The following is a 21,476-nucleotide window of genomic DNA, read 5'->3' as shown; positions in this document are numbered from 1 at the left end:
CACGGGCTTTCTCTGGTTGCGGCGAGCGGGGGCTAGTCTTCGTTGCGGTGCACGGGCTTCTCATTGCGGTGGCTTCTCTCGTTGTGGAGCACGGGCTCTAGGCGCACAGGCTCAGTAGCTGTGGCGCACGGGCTTAGTTGCTCCGCAGCATGTGGGGTCTTCGCGGACCAGGGCTCAAACCCGTGTGCCCTGCATTGGCAGGCGGATTCGTAACCACTGTGCCACCAGGGAAGTCCCTAGCAGGCGGATTCTTAACTACTTCGCCACCAGGGAAGTCCCTTCTGTTGTATTTCTTTTTTTAGTAGCTATCCCAGTGGATGTGAAGTGCTTGCTCTATTTTTTTTAAACTATCCTCATTCGATTTTTGGTACCAAGGGTAGGCTGGCTTTTTCAGAGAATCTTTTCTTCTTTCTCTATTCTTTGGAACAGTAAACTCTATGCTGAGTAACATAAAAACTTGCTTCACTCTGTAGGTTTGAGAGAACTTATCAAAGGAACCATCGGAGCCAGATACCACTTTTTAAGAGCTAGTTATTTGATGGCTTTCTCTGTTTCCTCACTGGTTACTAATATAAGCAGTTTTTCTAACTCTTCTAGAGCCTTTTGAGTCATTTTTATTTTCCTAGAAAACTGTGTATGATACAGAGGGTTCAGACTTTCTTTATACAGGTAAATGTCATATGGGATGTTTATCATTCCTAATATTGTCTCTTTGTTTTCTCTTTCTCGATTAGCTTTCCCAAGTGTGTGTGTATGTGTGTATTTTTCTTTTCTTCAAAGAACAAGCTCTTGGATTCTTTCGGAGTTCCTCTGCTTTTCAGAAGCAGAAGTGTGTTGCTCCGGGAAGCAGACTTCGGGTGTCCCTCCCTCTGGGGTCACAGTGGGGCAGCCTGTGGTCGTGATTGAGGGCATGAGCTCTACAGCCAGATGGTCTGAGTTCAAGTGATCATTCCTTTACTTACTAGCTATTTGACCTTGAATCGTTATTTGTCTCTGTGCTTCAATTTCCCCATCTGTAGAATGGGGAGAAAATAGTGCCTACCTCATAAGGTTAATATTAAAGAGTTGATAGTTTTTAAGTGTTTAGGAGAGTGCCTGACACATAGCAAGCACCACAGAAGCACTTCTTAAATAAACCTAGACTCCCTCCCCTCCAGTTTGAGAGAAGCCTTGGTCCCCTGGGAGCCTCTCCGTTCCACAGATATACTTTGTACACTTCCCACCACTTACACTAACTGTCTCTTCTTTTGCAGAACCACCTCTTTGCAGGAAAACAACCACCTTACTTTCCATTCCGCTGCCTGAGATAATCACATCCTCCTCGCACTCACCCCAGGCCCCCATGGAGAGCTCAGGTCAGTATGGTCCGGGAGAGGGGGGTCTGGTGTACCTCGTTGCAGAGTGGGGAAGGCCCACCTGGCAGGTGAGGATGCCCCCAGGGCTGGCAGGACCACCTCTACCCAGCGGGGCTGAGAGACCCCCACTCAGCTCCCCAAATGCGAGAACATCTTGAGAGACGGACATCTACACGCTTGTACGAGCCCCAGCTGCCGGCAGATCACTGAGCTGGACACTGGGAGTAATGACAATAATAGCAATATATATTGCCAAACACTTGCATTTATTTAACAAAAATCTCTATGGCACTTACAATATATCAAGTAGTGGGAAAAGCGACTGACAAATATTAATTCGTTTAGTCTTCATAAAGACCCCATAAGATAGATATTATTATTACTTTCACTTTACAGAATATGGGAAAGTGAGAGAAGACAGGTATTGTCCCAAGGTCACATAGATATTATATGGTCAAATCAGGATCTGAACTCAGCAATCTAGCTCCAGCACCTGTGCTGTGAATGACTTCTCTACGGGTTGCCTCATGCAAAACATCAGAAGGATTCTGCGAGGTAGGGATATCAGTACAATTGTCCTCATTTTACTAAAAGGGAAACAGGCTCAGAGAGGTTAGGTAATTTGCTCAAAGCTACACAGCTAGTAAGTGGCAGATCCAGGATTGGAACCCACGTCTGGCTGATTCCAAAACCTAGACTCTTCTCCCTACACCATCCTGAGACAACAAGTAGAGATGACCCTTCCCCCAAGATGCGTATCAACTAATGTTCACCTGGCAAGTCAGAAACCACTCCTCTGGCCACCAGGCATAGACTCCAAGGCCGTTGAAGATCCCTGTCCCACGGAAGGGTAGGGGACACCCCGAGGCAGGCACAGCCACCAGCTTGTTATCATTCCCAAGACAGCACCCTTTCCACACCCCACTCACCCTCAGAGAGCCTCACCCAATCAGAAGAAGCTTCAGCCAGTGAATCACCCAATCAGAAGACGCTTCAACCAGTGAATCTTGGTGTCACAAGGTTCCTAGTTGTCTTTAACCAGCTGGAGTTTGGGCTGGGAGGATAAGGGTGGAGCCAGCACTGTGAAAATCTCCTACTGAACATTTCAAAACCAACTTACTTTGCACTCACTTGAATTACAACAATTAAGACACATCGGTATCGTGTTTTAGGAAGGGAGGTATACCGATAAAGGTTCTTTGGATACAAGCAATAGAAACCCATAGGGTTCATTTAATATTCAAAAATAAAAAGTGACTGAGCATTGAAGGAACAGCTGAAGCACCAGGCACCAGAAAGGGCAGGGAACAAGGTGGATCTGCCATCAGGACAGGAAGAGGAGGCTCTCTCCACTCCGGGCTGTCACCCACACAGAGGTCACCCAGAGGGAGAGAGAGTCCGTTGGCCAGCTTGGTCCCGTGCCACTCCAAGGCCAGGGCAAAGCAGGGCACCTGGGTCACAGTGTCACCAGGATTATAGTGAGCGGGGAAGGCTACAGGGCAAGAAAGACCACCAACATCCACCCCCCAAAGATGTGACAGATGACCCCCCCCGACCCAAAGTCCAGTGGGTGAGAGAAGCACCCGCAAATTAGGATGCTTGCCCTGGAAACTCCGAAAGGGAGTTTTTCCGTCAGGACCAGGGACTGCAGTTGTCCTGGCTGGCTTCCCAAATTAGAGTTGTTTTAAACTTTTCCCACCTTCCTACAGCCCTTAGAGTCCTCTCATCCTAGAGTCAAGAAGAGGGGCACCTGAAAAGTAAGACGTTTATTTTGAGGGCTGCAAAAGAGCAGTGTTTCAAGGGCACCAAAGGTATCGTTATTTTGCCACTCCTGCGAACAGGGGCAAGATTGCAAACCTTTTTAGAACCATCTGAGCCCACATGGGGGGAAGGTGGGAATCAGGCACGGGATGGAAGAAAGAGGAGTGTGAGCCGTGTTACTCCAGCCACTGGTGCCTCTGGCTGCTGAGCACATGATTTCGGTGAGCAGCTGAGATGCTGAGACAGGGCTGTCTGTTCACCAGGGGATTCTCAGACAAGTCCTCGCCCCTGGTAGGAAGGGCAGTCGGTAAGGTCCAGGTGGTCAGCGTGTAGGGGCCCCATGGGCTCCAGGAAAATGGAGCCCAGCTCAAAGGTCAAGGTCAGGAAAAGGTCATCCTCCAAAATGGAAACTAGTAAACACAACATATACCAAATGACATTCACCTGTACAGAGCTAAGCTGCCTCGGGTATTCTGAGTCTGAATTGGAACACAGGCAAACAAGCCATGTTCTTCTCAATTGTATTATGGCTCACCCGGCATGAGGTAGTGGGACCCCCCGGGTTAGTGATTTTATTGTGATTTTAAAGGGAAGGGACCAGAAAGAGTTCACTGGTGTGTTTCCATTTCCATTCCAGGGAGGGGGTTCTGATTCTGATGGCTGATACCCAGAGAGTGGAAAAGGACAGTTCTCCACAACATCCTAGTTTGAGGGAAACGTCCCTTGGGAATTATGAATTCAATCTCTCTGGTAGTAATTTTGTGTTCCCTGTAACCCTCTCATCTGGGTGGTTATGACCACCAGCTGGAGAAGGCTGAGGCAATTTTAAGTTTGATTCTTCCACCAACTTTCCCCATACTGATGCCATGGTCCTCTCTGGGCATGTTTGTCGGGGTTCTCCAGAGGAACAGAACCAGTAGGATGTATATACATATACAGAATGAGATTTATTATAAGGAATTGGCTTACGTGATTACGGAGGCTGACAAGTACCAAGACCTGCAGTCAGGACAGCCAATGGTGTAAATTCCATTCCAGAAGCCAGCAGGCTCGAGACTCAGGAAGAGCCAGTGTTTCAGTTCAAGTCCAAAGGCAGGGGAAAACCAATGTTCTAGCTGGAAGGCAGTCAAGCAGGAGGAATTCCCTCTTCCTTGGGGGAGGGTCAGCCTTTTGTTCTATTCAGGCCACCACTGATTGGATGGGGCCCACCCACATTAGGAAGGGCAATCTGCTTTACTTGATCTATCGATTTAAATATTAAACGCATTTAAAACACCATCACAGACACAATCAAAATAACATCTGGGCTTCCCTGGTGGCGCAGTGGTTGAGAGTCTGCCTGCCAATGCAGGGGACACGGGTTCGAGCCCTGGTCTGGGAGGATCCCTCATGCCGTGGAGCCGCTGGGCCCGTGAGCCACAATTGCTGAGCCTGCGCGTCTGGAGCCTGTGCTCCTCAACAGGAGAGGCCGCGGTGGTGAGAGGCCCGCGCACCGTAATGAAGAGTGGCCCCCGCTTGCTGCAACTAGAGAAAGCCCTAGCACAGAAACGAAGACCCAACACAGCCATAAATTAATTAATTAATTAATTAAAAAAAAATAACATCTGACCAAATATCTGGGTGCCCTGTTGCCCAGTCAAGTTGACACATAAAATTAACGATCACAAGAGGGTATGGGACAACTTCAAGAAAACAAAGACTGGTCTGCTTGAAAAAAATCTTAGGAGATTTTATTCCTGTCATGGCTGGACCCAAAGAGAGTCAGAGCACTGGTGTCTAGAAGGCTTACATTTCTAAACAAAGGTTATATCTTTTGCAAACAAGCTAACGGACAACAACAAAAATAATAGTAATAATAATAAACTTTCTCCAACTGTATTCTTTTAAATAAATTTATTTATTTTATTTATTTATTTTTGGCTGCGTTGGGGGTCTTCGTTGCTGCGCTTGGGCTTTCTCTAGTTGTGGCGAGCAGGGGCTACTCTTCGTTGCAGTGCGTGGGCTTCTCATTGCGGTGGCTTCTCTTCTTGCGGAGCACGGGCTCCAGGTGCGCGGGCTTCAGTAGTTGTGGCTGGCGGGCTCTAGAGTGCAGGCACAGTAGTTGTGGCGCACGGCCTTAGTTGCTCCGCGGTACGTGGGATCTTCCCGGACCAGGACTCGAACCCGTGTCCCCTGCATTGGCAGGTGGATTCTCAACCACTGTGCCACCAGGCAAGCCCCTAATTGTATTCTTTTAAATCTCCTCCCACCACCGTGAGAGCCAGGAGTATTGCCAGGGAGGGGCCATCCTGACCCTGTGACCTTCATTCTTAATTCAGGGATGATTGTCCTCTGTGAACTCTGAACATCTTGTCACTTCACAGCTTCTCTAACAGATCAGTTATTCATATGTCCAAACTTACCGCCTAAGACAGTAATTCTCACTGAATTAGATTAGTTCTGCAATCCTGTACATTAGATTCTCCTGGGGAGATATTTTTAAAAATTGATTATTGGGCCCCACCCTCAGATATCTGATTTATTTGGTTTGGGGTGGGCTCTGCATCGGTATTTTTTTAAAGCTTTCCAGGTGATTCTAATGTGAGCCAAGGTTGGGAAGTAGGGGAAAAGCAAACATCTAAGAGGGGCTTGGGGAGAGATTTGACTGTCTAGGATCGCAGGACAATGGAGAGCTGACATTGCCAAGTCCTGGGTCAGCTTTGAGTGGCCGGAAGTGGAAGAGCAAACCCTGAACTATGGGTGTCCTGCCACAGCAGGACCCTGTCAGCCTTTCTTCTCCCTTCCTTCCTCCCTATTGTCTCTTTAGCTGTAATAACATCTATCCTGGTTGGAGAGCTGGGAACCCTTTTTCAGGCAACTTTATCAGGGGCGTTTTTTTCTGCATTCAAGCCCCAGGCACACATAGGTAGACACATGCTCACAGTCTCACCTGGGTATCCCCTCTTCCCTTTCCCCAGTAAAGAGGTGAATGGTCACGAGTAAGATGACAGCTTTAGAGGAAGTGCATTCTGGCAAACAGAAAGCTCTCCTCCAACAAAAAGCTCTGTGACCTTGCGAAAATCGCCTCTCCCCTGTGAGTCTCATTTCCCCCTCTGGGAAATGGGAAGAGAGTCAGCCTCCGAGGTCTGACCTTCTGTGGTTGGAGAGGCGATATGGGGCGACTTTTAATCTAGATTCCACAAAACAGGGAGAACAGTGTTTGTTCTGCCAAATTCACAGGGCTCTGCTCAGAATCCAATGAGACAACACACCGGGGACACACTTTGTGTGTCCCTGACTCAGAGAACAGTGGCTGCCAAAACAGATGACCCCAGTGTCAGCAGATCAACGTAACAAATGCTTATTTCTTACTCATGTCACCACCCCATCTGGGCTACAGTCTTTCAGGGACATAGGCTTCTTTCCCCTCGGGGCACCATCATCTTCCACGTATATATTCCAAGCTCAGGGAGGAGGGTTTTATGGCCACGTCTGAAGGTGGCACATACCACCTCCACCACGTGCCATTGGCCAGAACTCAGTCACATGGCTCCTGTCAAACCGCAAGGGAGTCTGGGAAATGTAGTCTTCTCATCTGCCTGCGACAAAAATGAACTTGGTTTGATGAACACGTACCATTGTCTTGCTACGCCTACATAAGACTCTCTATGTGTATACCATTCAAGTGCTATTTATTTTATTATTATTTTTTAATGTATTTATTTATTTTTGGCTGCATTGGGTCTTTGTTGCTGCGCGTGGGCTTTCTCTAGTTGCGGCGAGCAGGAGCTACTACTCTTCGTTGCAGTGTGTGGGCTTCTCATTGCGGTGGCTTCTCTTGTTGCGCAGCACAGGCTCTAGGCGCTCCGGCTTCAGTAGTTGTGGTGCGTGGGCTCAGTAGTTGTGGCTCGTGGGCTCCAGAGCACAGGCTCAGTAGTTGTGGCGCACCGGCTTAGCTGCTTCGCGGCATGTGGGATCTTCCCGGACCAGGGCTCGAACCTGTGTCCCCTGCATTGGCAGGAGGATTCTTAACCACTGCGCCACCAGGGGGGCCCTCAAGTGCTATTTAAATGTTAGGTGTTAATAGTAATCTGGACACCTGATAGTTATATCCTATTTCTGGATGGAGAGGTGGATATTGAATGTTATTTATTTAGTGGTTGTTCTGGATCAAGAATGCTGTTAGACATTGCATATCATGTATAAACGACCCTGAGATACTTGAGGCACGAGAAATATTATTTCTTTGGCTTAATCAAATCAAATCCAGCTTCAAGCTCTTGTTTTCCAAGGTCAGTACAAATTCCAATGTCATTCACTTGCAGTACCCCCCTCCTCTCCTTGGGATCCTGTGAGAAGCCCAGGGGTTACAAAGTGTGGATGATGGGAAGTGTCAGTGGTCTTCAGTCCACTATGGCTGCAGCCCCCAGAACAGCTTGCATGGTCCATAAGGAGACAGGGGGCTCCTTTGGGGACATTCTTGTACTCTGGCAAAGGTGGCCCAGGAAACCACAGCAGTGGCACTCAAGCATACAGAGTTTAGTGCTTAGCTGCCCTCATCTGAGATCTTTGCCACCACCGGTCAGCTATGTCCCAGCCAACCCTGGTCTCCCTCTTTCCTGGGTCCCCATAACCCTCGTGCCCACACAGTCTTGGGAATCCAACCTTCCACCCTTGAATTGCCACTCCCCTCTTTAAATAAGCAGCAGCCTTCACCCCCATCCCTTGGAGACAATCCAGCTTGATTGTGTCAATCAGACAGCCAGGGGTCTCAAAGTCAAGGGGCCGGGGAGAGGATGTAAGTGAGGGAAACAAGGAGAGTGACCACTCTGAAGCCCTAGGGGAGCTGTGCCCTGTCTCAAGGGGCATCTGTTCCCCAGCCCCTGTCACTGTCACATGTAAAAAGAATGTATGCCCAGTGTCGACAGACTTTCAGGAGATGCCAGAAATCCGAACTTTTATGCAAAATCTCCTGATTTGTAAATGTTGGCAGCTAGTTCAATTTTTTTTTTTTTCCCAAGACACTCTACAAGCCCAAACAAGACACGTCTGCAAGCCAGATGTGACCAAAGCCTGAGAGTTTGTTCCAGCTGCCCAGACTTTTGGAAACAAAGTTTATTTGGGGTTGTCTCCCGGGGCTACTGGCAGAGTTTAACTTCTCCATTTTTCTCTGAAACATAAAAAGTTAACTCCCTCTGCAAAGCAGGAGAACCTAGGACTCAGAAGACAAAGGTTTGGCTGCCCTTCTAATGAGGGGGCAGGGAGGAAATCACAGTTATCACAGTTTTAAGTCTTTTGTGTAGTCCATGGCGAGGAGGTGGGCAGAAGAAGGGAGGGGAGAAGGAAGAAAGAAGGAAAGAAGAAATAGGACATAGCATTATTTTTTAATAACTCACCCTGCGTTAACTCATTTATTTTCATGCCAGGTGGAGCTGGGTAGATGGAAGGATGGCTTGTGACAGGACTTCTTGCCAGGCTAAATAATTTCTTTGCCAGTTTTGGGAGATGCTGCACTGCCCAACAGAGTGGCCGGGTGGGCAAGCGTGCGCTGTAACACCTGCCCACTTCCTGCCCGCTCTGAGCCTGAAGGAGACTCAGGATCAGACCTGGACCTGGTCTGGGCAGGGGGACAAGTGAGAGGCAGGAGGAAAGTGAGGGTTTCAGAGATGCTGGGTGGCCCCAGCAGACGTGCAAGGGCCCACGCCAGAGCCATGGAAGGGCCAGTCCCTGAGCACCAGGGCATGGGGTGCCTTGACCTAAACAAATTCTAACTCCTGGCCTGCAACCTGCTGGTTTTTTAGATTTGTCCTCTCTACCCTACCTATTTCCAAAGGAATCTGAGGCAATTAAGATATATGTTTAGTAGAACGTGAAGCAAGCGCACCCGAAAAGGAGCAAAGGAGAGAGGTCTCTGTCACTTGAGATAAGCTGATTTTTGAGACGGGGCCCCACTTTGGCTGTAAGTTTCCTGACCGCCAAGGCAAAAGGGGAACCTCTGAGGCGTGTGGTTTGTACTGTCTGACAACAAGAGACTGCACCCTCGCCTGTAAAAACATCCTCTTGGTTGGAGCTGATCATAAAGGGGAATTGATGGTGCAGGGAGTGTCTCCTGTACTTCCTGTGTTGGTCCAGATCCTCTAAGAAGCAGACAGCAAGACAAGATGAGACATGCAAGGCTTCACGTGGGGAAACACCTGCGGGACAGAAAATGGAGAGGGAGCTGTGAGGGCTGGGAGAGCGAGCGCCCAGACTGTGATGAAAATCTGACTCTGAAGGAAGGAGGAAGGGAGGAAGGGTTGGGTGGAAATGTGTTAGACTGACGGGTCTTGGGTTGGGGAATCCCTGAGCCAGAGTCAGCCACCAACAAAGGTTCCCGAGGAGGAGCTGGCTTTAGAATTCCTGCTGCTGTCCCTATTGGCTGGGAAGTGTGGCCTCGGCAGGAGGTGATGGATTTCGCAGCCCAACAGCACAAAGCTCCTTGGTTCCTTAAACTTGTTGTAGCGGGAGATCAGTGAGGTACTTTCCAAATGTCAGTTACTGATTCGTGTACCCACCTCCACCGCTCGGCAATGTCAATGCTCTGCTGTTAAAGAAAAAAATTATTTTGACACTTGTTAAACCCTAAAGAAGACTTTATTCAAGATTATTGCAGTAGAGGAGAGAGATGGGCCTCTGCTCTGAATAAGGCAAAGACAGCTGGGGATTTACAGCTAACAAACAGAGGGAGGGGTCAGTGGATGGAACATTCCTAAGAGGGGACCTCAGGGATGGGAGATTCTTACTAAACTGACCTAACAGGATGCTTGCTGGACGCAGGTCAAGGACTTACACATCAAAGGTGGGGAGTAGAGAACTTGATCAGATATCAGGGAGAGGGACTTCTATCGACTGACAGCAGGATTCTTGCTAAAACTGGGCTTGGAGACCAAAGACAGGACAGGGGCTACGCTGAGGGCCTAGTGGAGAACAGGGCTTCGAGGATCCTGAGTGAAGTTTGGTCAGGAAGAGAGTTCTTGTCACCTCCTGGTATTTGATGTTTCTTTAACTTGACTTTAAATTTTAGCTTCATACTAGTTGAGGAACTAGTTATATATTTTTTCTATACATTAAAATAAGTGCATAATTACTCAAATTTTAGAATCATTTGTGTACCATCTAAAATTGTCTCGCATGTCACTGGCAATATACGTACCATACTCTGGGGAATGTGGATTTTACAAAGAACACAGGAGTGCTGGTCGAAAGGCTGTATTGCAGTCCTGGCCGGGATGCAGGCTGCCAGCTCGAAGCTGATTACTTCCGGGCACCTCTTGAGGCTCGGAGAAGAGGCTAAAGACATTCTCAGGGAGAGTGGAGGTGGGAGCGAGGGTAAGGCCAGGGGCTCCTGGCCTCAAAGCTTCCCCACCCTGCTGCCCAGATGTGGATCTGGACCTCCAGCGGAGCGTGCACGCTGTGCTCCGAGAGCTCAGCGCCCAGGCCCCTGCCCTGCCGAGCAACCAAGGTAAGAGCCAGCAGCCATCGTCTGCTCTCTCTGCTTCCCCCACCCCAGCCCAGCCAACTCTGCCCACGTGTTCTCGGGAAAGCGCCCCAGCCTGGAGCTCACAGAATGAGGGGCTTCCAGCCAAGCCCCCGTCCTCCTGAAAATCCTTGGAGCCTGAAGGACCCAGAAGGCCTTCTCTGCCCCCTGGCTCAGCCCTCAGGGACTGTGACACAGCCCATCGGGGGTCTGCCGCCCTCTTTCTTAACCGCCTTCTCCAACTTGCCTTGCAAATAAAAGTCGCCTGGCACTCCAGGCCCGCATGACTCCCAGGAACGGGGCTTGGGGTGCTGAGCTGTAAACGTCGCTGCTCCGGAAGCCACGTGCACACACCTGTCCCCGCTAGCGTCCCGCCTCCCTCCCTTCTGCCCTGGGAATTCACTGCCCACGGGGGCTGCAGATCAGAGAAGCCCCCCGATGGGCGCGGAGCCCAGCACCTGGCAGTGGGGGCGGGGGTCAGACCTGGGACTCCAGGGCTCAGGGCCCTGCTCAGAGGGGTCTCCTCTCAGAGGCCCCCCCCACCCCATCCCGCCTGGCTGGGCTGGGCACCCCTTTCTCCTGACCCAGGCATGTGGAGATGGTCCCTGCACAAGAAGGTCGAGCGGGATCCTGGCAAGAGTCCGGCACTGGTCCGCATCCTGCTCAGAGAACTGGAGGTGAGTCCTCGGACTTCGGGCGGGTGGGGGGGCAGACGGGCACGAGAGGAAGAGGGGCCATTCCCGCTGGGCACTCGGGCCCATCCGCCCCGTGTCCCCACACACTTTGGTCTTTTGATTTCTACCGTATTTCTCCCTCTCCAGTACTTTGCTATAAGCAATTTTATCTTTACGTTGACTCCCACTCTTTGACCTGAGTTAACGTCTTTCAAAAAGGATCTCTACAACACAACCGTAAATAGAAATCCCGTATCACTGGACAGAAATGGAAAGTACCTGTAAATGTAAATGCCTAACTACTAAAAATTTTCACAGTTGTCCTCATAATTACCCTCCACACCACCCCGTGCTCTAGGTTTGGGAAATGCTGCCCTCAAGGGAGCCTCCAAGCTGGCGCCTCGCCTGTCGCTTTGCTGCCGGCTCCTCCCCAGAGACAGTGCCGCCCCTCCCCCCCCCCAGGGAGTTCCCTGCTCCCCTCCCCCACGCCCTCACACCTGGGCTCCCGCACCTGTGCGCCCTCCCCCCCGCCCGGCTCTTCTACCAGGGCAGGCTGTGGCCCTTTTCCACTCCCCTCGGCCTGCTGGGGCACTGCCTTCCACCCCATCTCCCGCTAGGGTGTGGCGAGACCCCTGCGACCCCCAGCCCCGTCCATGTCCTGTGATCTCCTGTTTTCCAGGCAGAAAGTGAGGACGCCCGGCATGTCATCATTCCCTTGCTGCACACTCTAATGTACGTGCTCACTAAGGTGAGCGGGGACTGAGGGTGAAGGGGTCGGGGTGACCCATGGGTGACGGGGCTGGACACTCAGGAGACAAGCGGTCTCTGCCTGGCGAGCGAGCCTAGAGGAGCTCTAGGAGCACCTGCCCCTCACTGGCTTCTCCCCATAGCCCTGCCCTCGCCCTGATACACGAAGAGATGACATTGGGGAGGTAGTGGCGGTAAATCTGCAACCCCGACAGAGCAGAAGGGCTGCGAGGGGAGTTGACTTGCTGGCAGAACAGGATGGGGATGAGTTTCCATCTTGATAAGCCTGAATGTGGTGTGCGGGGGGAGATGTCCTAGAGATGCTGGGAGAAGAGGCTGAAGGTGTAGATTTGGGAGGGAAGTGTGAGCCCAGGTCTGGCTGCTCTCCCCCCCGCCCCCCATCACCCCGCCCCACCCAGGACCCTTCGAGACCTAGGGCTCTGGGCACCCTGACTCCTCCCTGTCACCCAGGCCACGGGCATCACAGAGGAGCTCCACCGGAGAACCTATGCCTTTTGCACGAGATTGCTGACCCTGCCCGCCCCCTACTGCACCATCGCCCTGGACTGCGCCATAAGGCTGAAAACGGAGACGGCCGTCCCAGGTAAGAGCCGCTCCAGCTCCGCCCAAGGTCTTGCCTTCCTCTCCAGGATTCCAGGGAGCTCAAAAGCCCCAGCACCTTCTGGGAAAGTAGGGAATGGGGGTCAGAGACTCAGACGCTGGTTGGCTGAAGTGGTCTGCCCTGCAGGGACGCTGTACCAGAGGCTGGTCATTGCCGAGCAGAACCTGACGAGTGAGCTGTACCCCTACCGGGAGAGGTGAGTGGCCCCAGCCAGGGTGCTGCCCGCAGGACAGGTGAGGAGGCCGGATGCGGAGCAGCCCCTCCCACCCATGGCATTGGTCCAGCAGCGGGACGTCCTCAGGGTGGATGGGGCGTGTCCTTCCCTGGAGATCCCTGAAAGCAGTTAGGACTTTCTTCCTGGGCTGGATTCAGAGCTCGCCCGCTCACATGCAGAACGTGGACACGAGCACTGGGCCATTCTGCAGGTCCATGGTTCCACCTCCGTTCTGCCCTTGGCCATGGCGTTGCATCAAGCAGCCAGAGGCACCTCTAGAATATCAATAATTCAGGCCACAGTCACACCATGAGATCCGGGGTCTTTCATCTGTGCGTGTGTAAGACTGAGGACACGTCCACTGCTCGTGCTGGGGAGAGAGGCTGATGGAGTCGGGGGTGGAGCGGGGGGTGCGTAGCCTCCTCCCCTGCAGGTACCTCTGCTCACCTGGTACTGAAAGGTGTAGCTTGGGGCTCTGTGTTCGTGGAGGGTGCAGGGAGGGGAAGGGATCCAGAGGACTTGGCATTGGAGAGGTTGAAATGACAGTTGAGTACGGAAGAGAGGGTGGGCGAGGTTGGTTTTCTGGTGTGCTGAGGGTGATGAGAGAAGAAGGGGCTCACTTAGGCTTCAGAGCTCGTTTCAGCAGGCAGGATTTAGGGTCCCTCCTAGAGGGCTACGGGGTCAACGGGCCACGACGCTGAGGGAGGGAGCGGCATTTCAGCTGGAACTTACCTGACACGAGAGGGACCCAGAGGGACCAGCTGCCCCCCTGGAAGCGCTGTCCCTGCTCTTCTTTGCTGCAGTCCCCACCACTCCCTAGTGTTGTCCCCCAATAGAACTTTGAATTTGAGGCTCCCGTTTTTGGAGGAAGTGAATAACTTGCAGGGGTGGGGCTGGCGGGCGCTGCAAGGCTCTGAGGGTGCCCCTCCAGTGGCCCTTCTCCCCATGGTCCTCCTCATCAGCTCCCGGTCCCCCCACCTTTGCCCTCAGAGTGTTCCTCTTCGTGGATCCTGAGCTGGTGTCTCCCTCCGTGTGCAGCGCCCTGCTGCTGGAGATCGAGGCGGCCCAGGGGCAGCAGACACCAGAGGCCTGCATGCGCCACGTGGTCTCCCACGCCCTGCAGGCGGCGCTGGGGGAGGCCTGCGAGGCAGGCGTACTGCAAAGGAAGCTGCAGGTGAGGTCATTGCCCTGCCCCCCCTGCCACCCCCCACCCCCCGTACCAGTCCTCACTCCCCTCGGCTTCCCCCTTCTCCGGTTTCCATATCACCTTTTTCCCCAAACCAAAAATAAAGACACATTCACTAAGGAAAATTTGAAAAACAATGCAGAAGAGCCAAGAAAGAAAATAAAAATCACTCACACCCCTCTACCCACACACATTAGCTATTAACGTTTGGTATGTTTCCTGAATAATAACAACAGTGATCATCATAAGAGCCCCCGTCTATTGAACGTCTGCTGTGTTCCAGGCACCGTGTTAAACACTTTACAGGTATCACCTTAAAAAATTCTCACCACAACATTGTGAAATGGATGTACTTATCAAAACAAAGGCACAGAGAAGCCGATAACCTACCTGCGGTGACACAGATGGGAAGTGGCTGTGCCTGGATTTGAACCCAGGTCTATCTGACTTCAAGCCTATGTTCACTCGCCTTCCAGCCCCATCCGCAGCCCCACTCCTTTTTAACAATTGAGCTATCAGACTCTGTATACAGTTTACATACTGCCTCTCTATGTGCATATATATAATATCTGTTATTCCTTGCCACTGGAAATAGGCCATATGGAAATATTTTCCTTGGAAAACATGTGCTTCTGCTGGTGCAGAGAATTCTCTCTCGTGAATGTGCTGCTATTTCTTTTAACTATCCCCTGCTCCTGTTGCGGGCATTTAGTTTGCTTCCAACACTTGCCCGCTTATTTCCTCGCTTTTCTCTCTGACCCAGCCTCACCCCTGTCCACAGCCAAGACTGCGGCAGGTTGCGGATTCTCTGGCCGCGGTGGCCCCAGGTGCTGGATTTCCTGGGTCGGGGAGGATGCCAGGGTGGCCAGTCGGAGTCTGCACAGTAGGAGGAAAGGCGCCTGCCCTGCGGGAAGCGGGGTTGGAGGATCGCTCAGGGCTGTGGTGCCGTAGGAGGGGCCGGCTCCAGAACGGGGGCGTGCCCTCGAGGGGTCCACGATCCCCTGCCTGTCCTGCCCCAGGAAGTGGGTGTCTGTCCTTCCTCCAGCCCAAGTCTCAGACCCCGCTTTGCCCATCAAAATGCACTGGAGCCATTGCCCTTCCTGCTCTTGTTTCCATCTGGAACTCTCCACACCCTGAGCCCTAGGTCTTGGATCCTTCCTTTGATGGGTGTCTTTTATGTACGGCTGGGTTCCTCCTTAAACCGTGTTGGTCGTTTTCTGTCATTCCTTTTCTCTAAAAGGACCATCCACACCATTCCTTTGTGGTTGCCCACCTGCTTGGACCCACTGAGGGTTCTTGACTCCCTTCCCCCATGCCACCATCCAGGACATCCCTCCTTCCATAACAGCCCCCTGGGGGGCTCACAATACACAGACGCGTGATGGAGGAATGCCCCCCCCCACCCCGGACTCATACCTAAGCCCCAGGCTGCTTTTAGCACAAGCACCTATGGCCCCTAATGTGTCTCATGTGTCTGTCCTAATGTGGGCTACTGTCCCCTCTCCCCCCACTTGGCCGTGGCTCTCGGGAAGGGGGGAGGGTAGTTGCCTTCCTGACCAGAGTTTATCAGCTGACTCGGCAGCCCCTGTGTGGCCACCTGCGGCTCTGGAGATTGTTTCTGGCTCACCAAACAGCCCATGGTCAAGGCGCCATTTTGACAAAGTGTTGCAGGAAGGGGGACCGCTTCCAGGGCCCGAGAGTGGGCTCTTGTCTAACACTTGGAAATGAATTGTCCGAGGAGACACACGTGCTGACAGAGCAAGAGACTTTATTGGGAAGGGGTGCCCGGGCGGAGAGCAGCAGGGTAAGGGAACCCAGGAGAACTGCTCTGCCACGTGGCTTGCAGTCTCGGGTTTTGTGGTGATGGGGTTAGTTTCCGGGTTGTCTCTGGCCAATCATCTTGCTTGGTCCATAGTCTGACTCAGGGTCCTTCCTGTTGGTGTATCTCTCAGCCAAGGTGGATTCCAGTGCGAAGGATTCTGGGAGGTTGGTCGTCTCCTCCCTCTTTTGGCCCCTCCTGAATTCTCGGGACCTCCTGTTGTGAGACAGCTCAGGCAAGCAGTGATCAGCGTGCCTGGCCAAAGTGGGTGGGTTTGGTCAACAGTTCCCTAACATTTTAAGCGCATTGATGTTTGTTTCTCAGTGATGCAGGCATTAGAGGATCCCCAGCCTCACTCCATCCCCGAGTTGGATGTGGCTGGAGTTCAGGGGTTGGCTTGGGAGTGAGGCTGGGCTGGGTTTGAGGGCATCAGGAATGGGGTAGGATTGGGGGGTGCTGGGTCAAGAATGGGGTGGGGTTCAGGGCTGAAATTAATGGGTCTGATGCGTGCACTATTTCGCTATAGAAAAAAGAAATGCTGAAAGTGAAAGCTGTATTTTTTTAAGCATAGTCAAAATCTTATGCCCCCTCCGCCACCTCACTTTATCCGGAGCTCACGGCTCTGAGTCTCCATTGTTGTGAAAAGAGAATTGGTGGGGGAGGGACCAAAGAAGAGCCAGGAGAGACCCAGGGAATGCGTCACTCATCTGAAGTTAGAGACCCTCGGAAGCTTGGAGTTAAGGGGTCCTCAGTGGTCCCCTGGCAGCCCCCCTCCCCTTTTGGGTGCTGGGGCTCCTAGACCTCAGCCCGGCCTGGGGCTCCCCGCCTCCTGAGACCCCAGCCTCCTTATCTGGAATTCTGCTTTAGGGATGCCGTTCCCAGTCATACCTGCTGGCTCGAGGACCGGTGGGGCCTGGGAGAGGTGGCCCAGCCAACCACGGTCTGGTGGGTAGGCCTTATCTGGCCACCAGCCCACATCCTGTCTGTTGAGGGCCTGGTCCGAGGCCCAGGTAGGAGGCGGGGGGCGTAGATTGGTCTCCCCACGTGTCCACAGGATCTGACAAGGTCTCGAGACTGGGAGGTCCGCCTGGGACAACCCGGCTCTCGGACACTGCTCTGTGTTCTGGATGCTAGAGATGATGTCCAGGTGGGGCTGCCCCGTGGCAGGTACCCACATGGCTCGACCCTTCACTCCCTTTAGGCTTTTAGTCAAAAGTCACCTTTCAGTGAGGCTCCTCTGGTCACTATCTAAAACTTCAGCCCCTCCCCCAAATTGCACATCCTCCCTCCCTGCTTTATGTTCTTTTCATCACTTTACTGTTATTCATCATACTATAAATTTCACTTACCTTGTTTATTATTACACACACACACACACACACACAAAGAGATACACTATAATATAAGCTGCATGCAGACAGGAATTTTTGTCTGTTTTGTTTACTGCTGTACCCCAGCACTTAGAACAGTGCCTGGCACCTAGTGGGTACTTGATAACTATTTAATTAATTCACTTATAATCAATTTATAAAATGAAGCAACAAGACGAGATGGTCCCTGTGGCCCCTTCCAACTCTGATTCCTTGTCCCTCTCATTGCTCGTGTTCATTCAGCTGGTCATTCAGCAGATATTTATTGGAGCCCTAGCTAGTCAGAATGACCCACTCTCCCTTAGCCCAGGAAGTTAAGACCCTGCTCAGCAGACCCCTAGCACAAAAAAGAGATCAGAGCAAGCCCTGCTGTCCCTGCCCGTGTCACTCGTTTGGGCCCCGCATCCTCAGTCATGAGCTGGGATTAGCTGGTGGTGAGTGGGGGTGAGGGAACACAGCCAGAGAAGAGTGATCCAGGGGAGTTCTCACGGTGTCAGAGAGGTACCCATGGAGACGGGAGCCTTCGGTGCTGGAGAGCATGGTGAAACTCAGAGAGTGAGAAGCTCTTCAAAGCCTGTTTGCGTTAAGGAGAAAGGCTCAGCTTGGTGCTTTAACCTTAACCTCTTGAACGCTTGCTAATCTGCCTTTTTTTAAAAAAAAAGCAAGCTTCCAGCTCTAAAGCCTTGGCAGGCCATAGTACCTGACTAGAATTTAATAATAGAGTTTTGTGATCATTATATTCATCTTAGTTATTTTCTGTTTATGACAAGTGACACTAGCCGTTTTACTTAGAGCAGCAGTGTAAAATTTGCTTTTGGGATAATTTTGAACCAAAAAAGTGCAATGATTTAAAGAAAAATAATGATTTATAGGTGGTATGTCAAGGCAGTATAGGAGAGACATACGTTTAGGAAATATTCAACAAATATTTATTGAGCACTTACTATGTGCCAGCAGATGTTCTAGGTGTTGGGGATGCAGCTGTAAATGAAACAGACAAAACTGCTGCCTTCCTGGAGTTCACATCCGAGTGATGGCAGAACAGTGATCCAGATACTTAGTGACATTCCAAGGAGGGTGGGCGCCAGAGGCCATCCCTGGCCCCCTGGGTTCCCGACATTGCCGGGCACCAGCTGTCCCCCCACACCACGGTGTGAGGGGCCGAGGGGACCCCCAGCTGCAGGCGGCATCGGGCAACAGCTATGGCAGGGCAGGAGCGGAGCCCTGGACGTGGGAAGGCCTTCATGGGGAAGCTCCTGCCAGAGTCCCGGGCAGAGGGGAGGTGCCACTGGGCTGTCCGTGCACCTGCAGGCTTGGCGTTGGAGCAGGGGTGGGTGGGTGCAGAGCCGGCACTCAAGATCTGATGCTCCTCCCTGGCAGACCAGCTCCCGCCGCGCCCTGGAGCGCTATTTCCACGCCGTGGTGGCAGCCGTGGAGCAGATGGCCAGCGAGCCCAGCCCGAGCCGGGAGGGCCACCTGGAGAGGCTGGAGGAGATTTACTGCTCGCTGCTGGGGCCGGCGGAGGCCGCCAGGGGGCGCTGCGTCGGTAAGCGGCAGGCGCGGTGAGCTGCGGTCCGGGTACCCTGCAGGGGGCGCCAGAGACCGGCGCTGTACCCGCTCCGAGTCTGCGCGCGTGGCTGAAGCTGGGTGGGACACACAGCGGCTCCCAAGAGCTTGAAGGTCCCGGGCTAATTAGAAGGTGGGTAATTAGGGTCATGATAACAGCTGACACCTACTGGGCACCTACTATACCCCAGTTGCTGTTCTCAGCAGTTTACATATATTAAATCAATTAATCCTCACAGTAGACTACTTACGAGGTAGAAAGCATTAACCCCATTTTGCAGGTGAGAAAGCAGAGTTAGAAAGAGGCTATAAATCTTGCCCAAGATCACCCAGTTAGTAAGTAGCAGAGCTGAGATTCAAACCCAGGCTGTCTAGTTCTTAACCACTATACTATAGTAACCAAGGGATCCAGTGGTCCACAGATCCTCTAAACAGCATCCAAAATAGCATCTGAGTCCACATCACTTCCATCTGGTCTCACAGATTTTTATTCCAACGCTTCCTTTCTGCTTGCATTTTTATAAGACAATGCCATACACTGATGGGAAGCAAGCCCGTGTGTGTTGCAGAAACTCCAGAGAGCCCAGAGAAGTGTCTGGAACATATATTTTCTGGCTATTGGAGGACGGTTCTGATTTGTGTCCTGTTTCATGGCCGCTCAGAGCACCCATGGAGTTCGTCAGCCTGCACGCCCCGAACACACGGTGCACCCATAGGTACACAGCACTTGCCTGAGGACTGGAAACCATGGGCAGAGGCCAGTGTGCCAGCCCTCCCTGGGCTTGACCTCGGCAGCCCCAGGTGGGGTGGAGACTGCAGAAGTCAGGGTGAGGCAGGCAGGTTGGGCACCTACTTAAAACTTCCTCCATGTTAACCTCCTCTTATTTTGCTTTAATATTCTACACTGCCTCTGATTGCCACATGGAAATGTCTATTCATGAAGCCTCTCCCCTCCCAAAGCTGGGCCAAACCCTGGGGCAAATCTGGCTTTGCTCTCCTTGGGTACCACTTGCTAACTCAGCAGTAAATCTGCGTGGGCAGGACAAGACCAGTCTGGGCTGCCCCCACCATCCCAGACATCCAGGCACCTGCCTCCCGCCCAGACTTGCCCTGCGCACCTTAATGGCCAGCCAGCACCCGCGTTGAGCCCCTGCTGCTGGGAGGTAGCATGGGACAGTGGTTATGGGCACCGTGTCATGGGTAAAAGCATGGACTCTGTAGCCGGGCTGCCTGGGCTCAGATTCTGGCTCTGCCACTTACTGTGTGACCTCAGGCCAGTTACTTAACCTCTCTGTGCCCCTGACTCCTCCTCTATAGTGAAGATAATATTACCTGTGCCCCAGGGTCGCTGGTAGGACCTGGTGAGATGATAGCACTGTGGGCGTGGTGAGAACAGTAGTAAGTGTTCTGTGACCGTGGGTTGCTCTCCCCTAAGGAAGCTGGCAGCCTTGTTCAGGAGGGAGCTGTGCTATGTGGAAGTTAAATCCTAAGGCTACATGTTAGGTGTGCCCAGTGGGCAGCCAATAAGGTCTGGAGAGGGGATGACTCCCGGGCTGGAGTGTCAGGAAGGCTTCTGGAAGGAGGACAGGGGGGTTGGCTGGCCCTGGTCTCTCCCCTGGATGCAGGCTTCCTGCTGCCCTTCGTACTTGGCCGTGACTATTTTCAGCACCAGGAGCAAATGTTAATTGAGCATCTACTGTGTGCAGGCTCCTGGAGGAGGCCCTGAGAAATACGGAGGCCTTTCCCCTGGTCTGCATGTGGCCAGGATGTCTCTGAACAGTGGGAAAGGCAGCATGGCTGCAGCAGGGCTGGAGGAGGGAAAAAAGGTTGGGAATGATGCAGTGAGCTGGCTTCTGAAGGGTCCTAAAGGCCCAGCTAGGAAGTTTGCAGGAAACTGGGAGCCGCTAGCCATTCCTGGGCAGGTGTTAGGCCCTGGATGAGCTGATGGTGGCAGAGAGGCAGAGGAACTCGACAGGGCCAAATACGGGAGGGCGAGGGTCTCTGCCACCCACCCCCGTAGGCCCCACACAGGAGCTGGGGGTGGGGCGAGGGCAGAGGAGAATCCCACAGTCCTCTCCTCCGTGGCGGCCACAGCCTGCGCCTTCCTTCAGGTGACCGCCCCCAGGCCCAGCTGCCAAGCATCCCTCTGCCCAGCCCCCATATCACCTTCCACCTGTGGACCGATGAGGAGCAGCTCTGTAAGTGCGGTGCCTTTGACCCCCGCGGGGGGAGGGGGCTGGAAGTAGTGGTGCGTGCGTGTGTGCGTGTGTGTGTGTGTGTGTGTATGTCGGTGTGTGTGCAGGTGTCTTTGTGTGTCTGTGTATGTGTCTTTATGTTTGCATCTGTGTGTGCACTGTGTCTATCTCTATGTATATTTATTGTGTATCTGTGTGTATGTCTGCGTCTGTGTCTCTGTGTGTGCCTGTGTCTATCTTTGTGCGTCTGTGTGTCTGTCTTGTGTCTTTGTGTCTGCCTGTGTCTCTGTGTGTGCCTGCCTATGTGTATCTTTGTGCGTCTGTGTGTCTGTGTTGTGTCTTTGTGTCTGCCTGTGTCTCTGTGTGTGCCTGTGTCTATCTTTGTGTGTCTGTGTTGTGTCTTTGTGTGTCTGTGTATGTGTCTTTATGTTTGCGTCTGTGTGTGCACTGTGTGTGTCTATCTCTATGTATA

At 52.4% G+C, this 21,476-nt stretch overlaps 1 protein-coding gene across 2 annotated transcripts in view; it reads left to right on the top strand.

Annotated features, from left to right (window-relative positions):
- The first annotated feature begins 9,625 nt into the window (after positions 1-9,625).
- PIK3R6 (phosphoinositide-3-kinase regulatory subunit 6) overlaps positions 9,626-21,476 on the top strand; it is a 28,833-nt gene continuing 16,982 nt past the window's right edge. Inside the window, exons 1-8 of one of the 2 annotated variants that reach the window (XM_082372895.1) lie at positions 9,626-10,596; positions 11,200-11,288; positions 11,969-12,033; positions 12,504-12,636; positions 12,781-12,850; positions 13,859-14,042; positions 18,624-18,789; positions 20,921-21,007. In XM_082372895.1, coding sequence (XP_082229021.1) covers positions 10,301-10,596; positions 11,200-11,288; positions 11,969-12,033; positions 12,504-12,636; positions 12,781-12,850; positions 13,859-14,042; positions 18,624-18,789; positions 20,921-21,007 — 1,090 coding nt within the window. In that variant the 5' untranslated portion in view covers positions 9,626-10,300. Of the gene's footprint in view, positions 10,597-11,199; positions 11,289-11,968; positions 12,034-12,503; positions 12,637-12,780; positions 12,851-13,858; positions 14,043-18,623; positions 18,790-20,920; positions 21,008-21,476 lie in introns of those variants that run through there. The other variant, XM_082372894.1, reaches the window with a different exon arrangement.

This window comes from Balaenoptera borealis (assembly GCF_965194805.1).
Source record: "Balaenoptera borealis genome assembly, chromosome: 20".
Classification (NCBI taxonomy): domain Eukaryota; kingdom Metazoa; phylum Chordata; class Mammalia; order Artiodactyla; family Balaenopteridae; genus Balaenoptera; species Balaenoptera borealis.
This window is presented reverse-complemented; position numbering and strand designations above follow the sequence as displayed.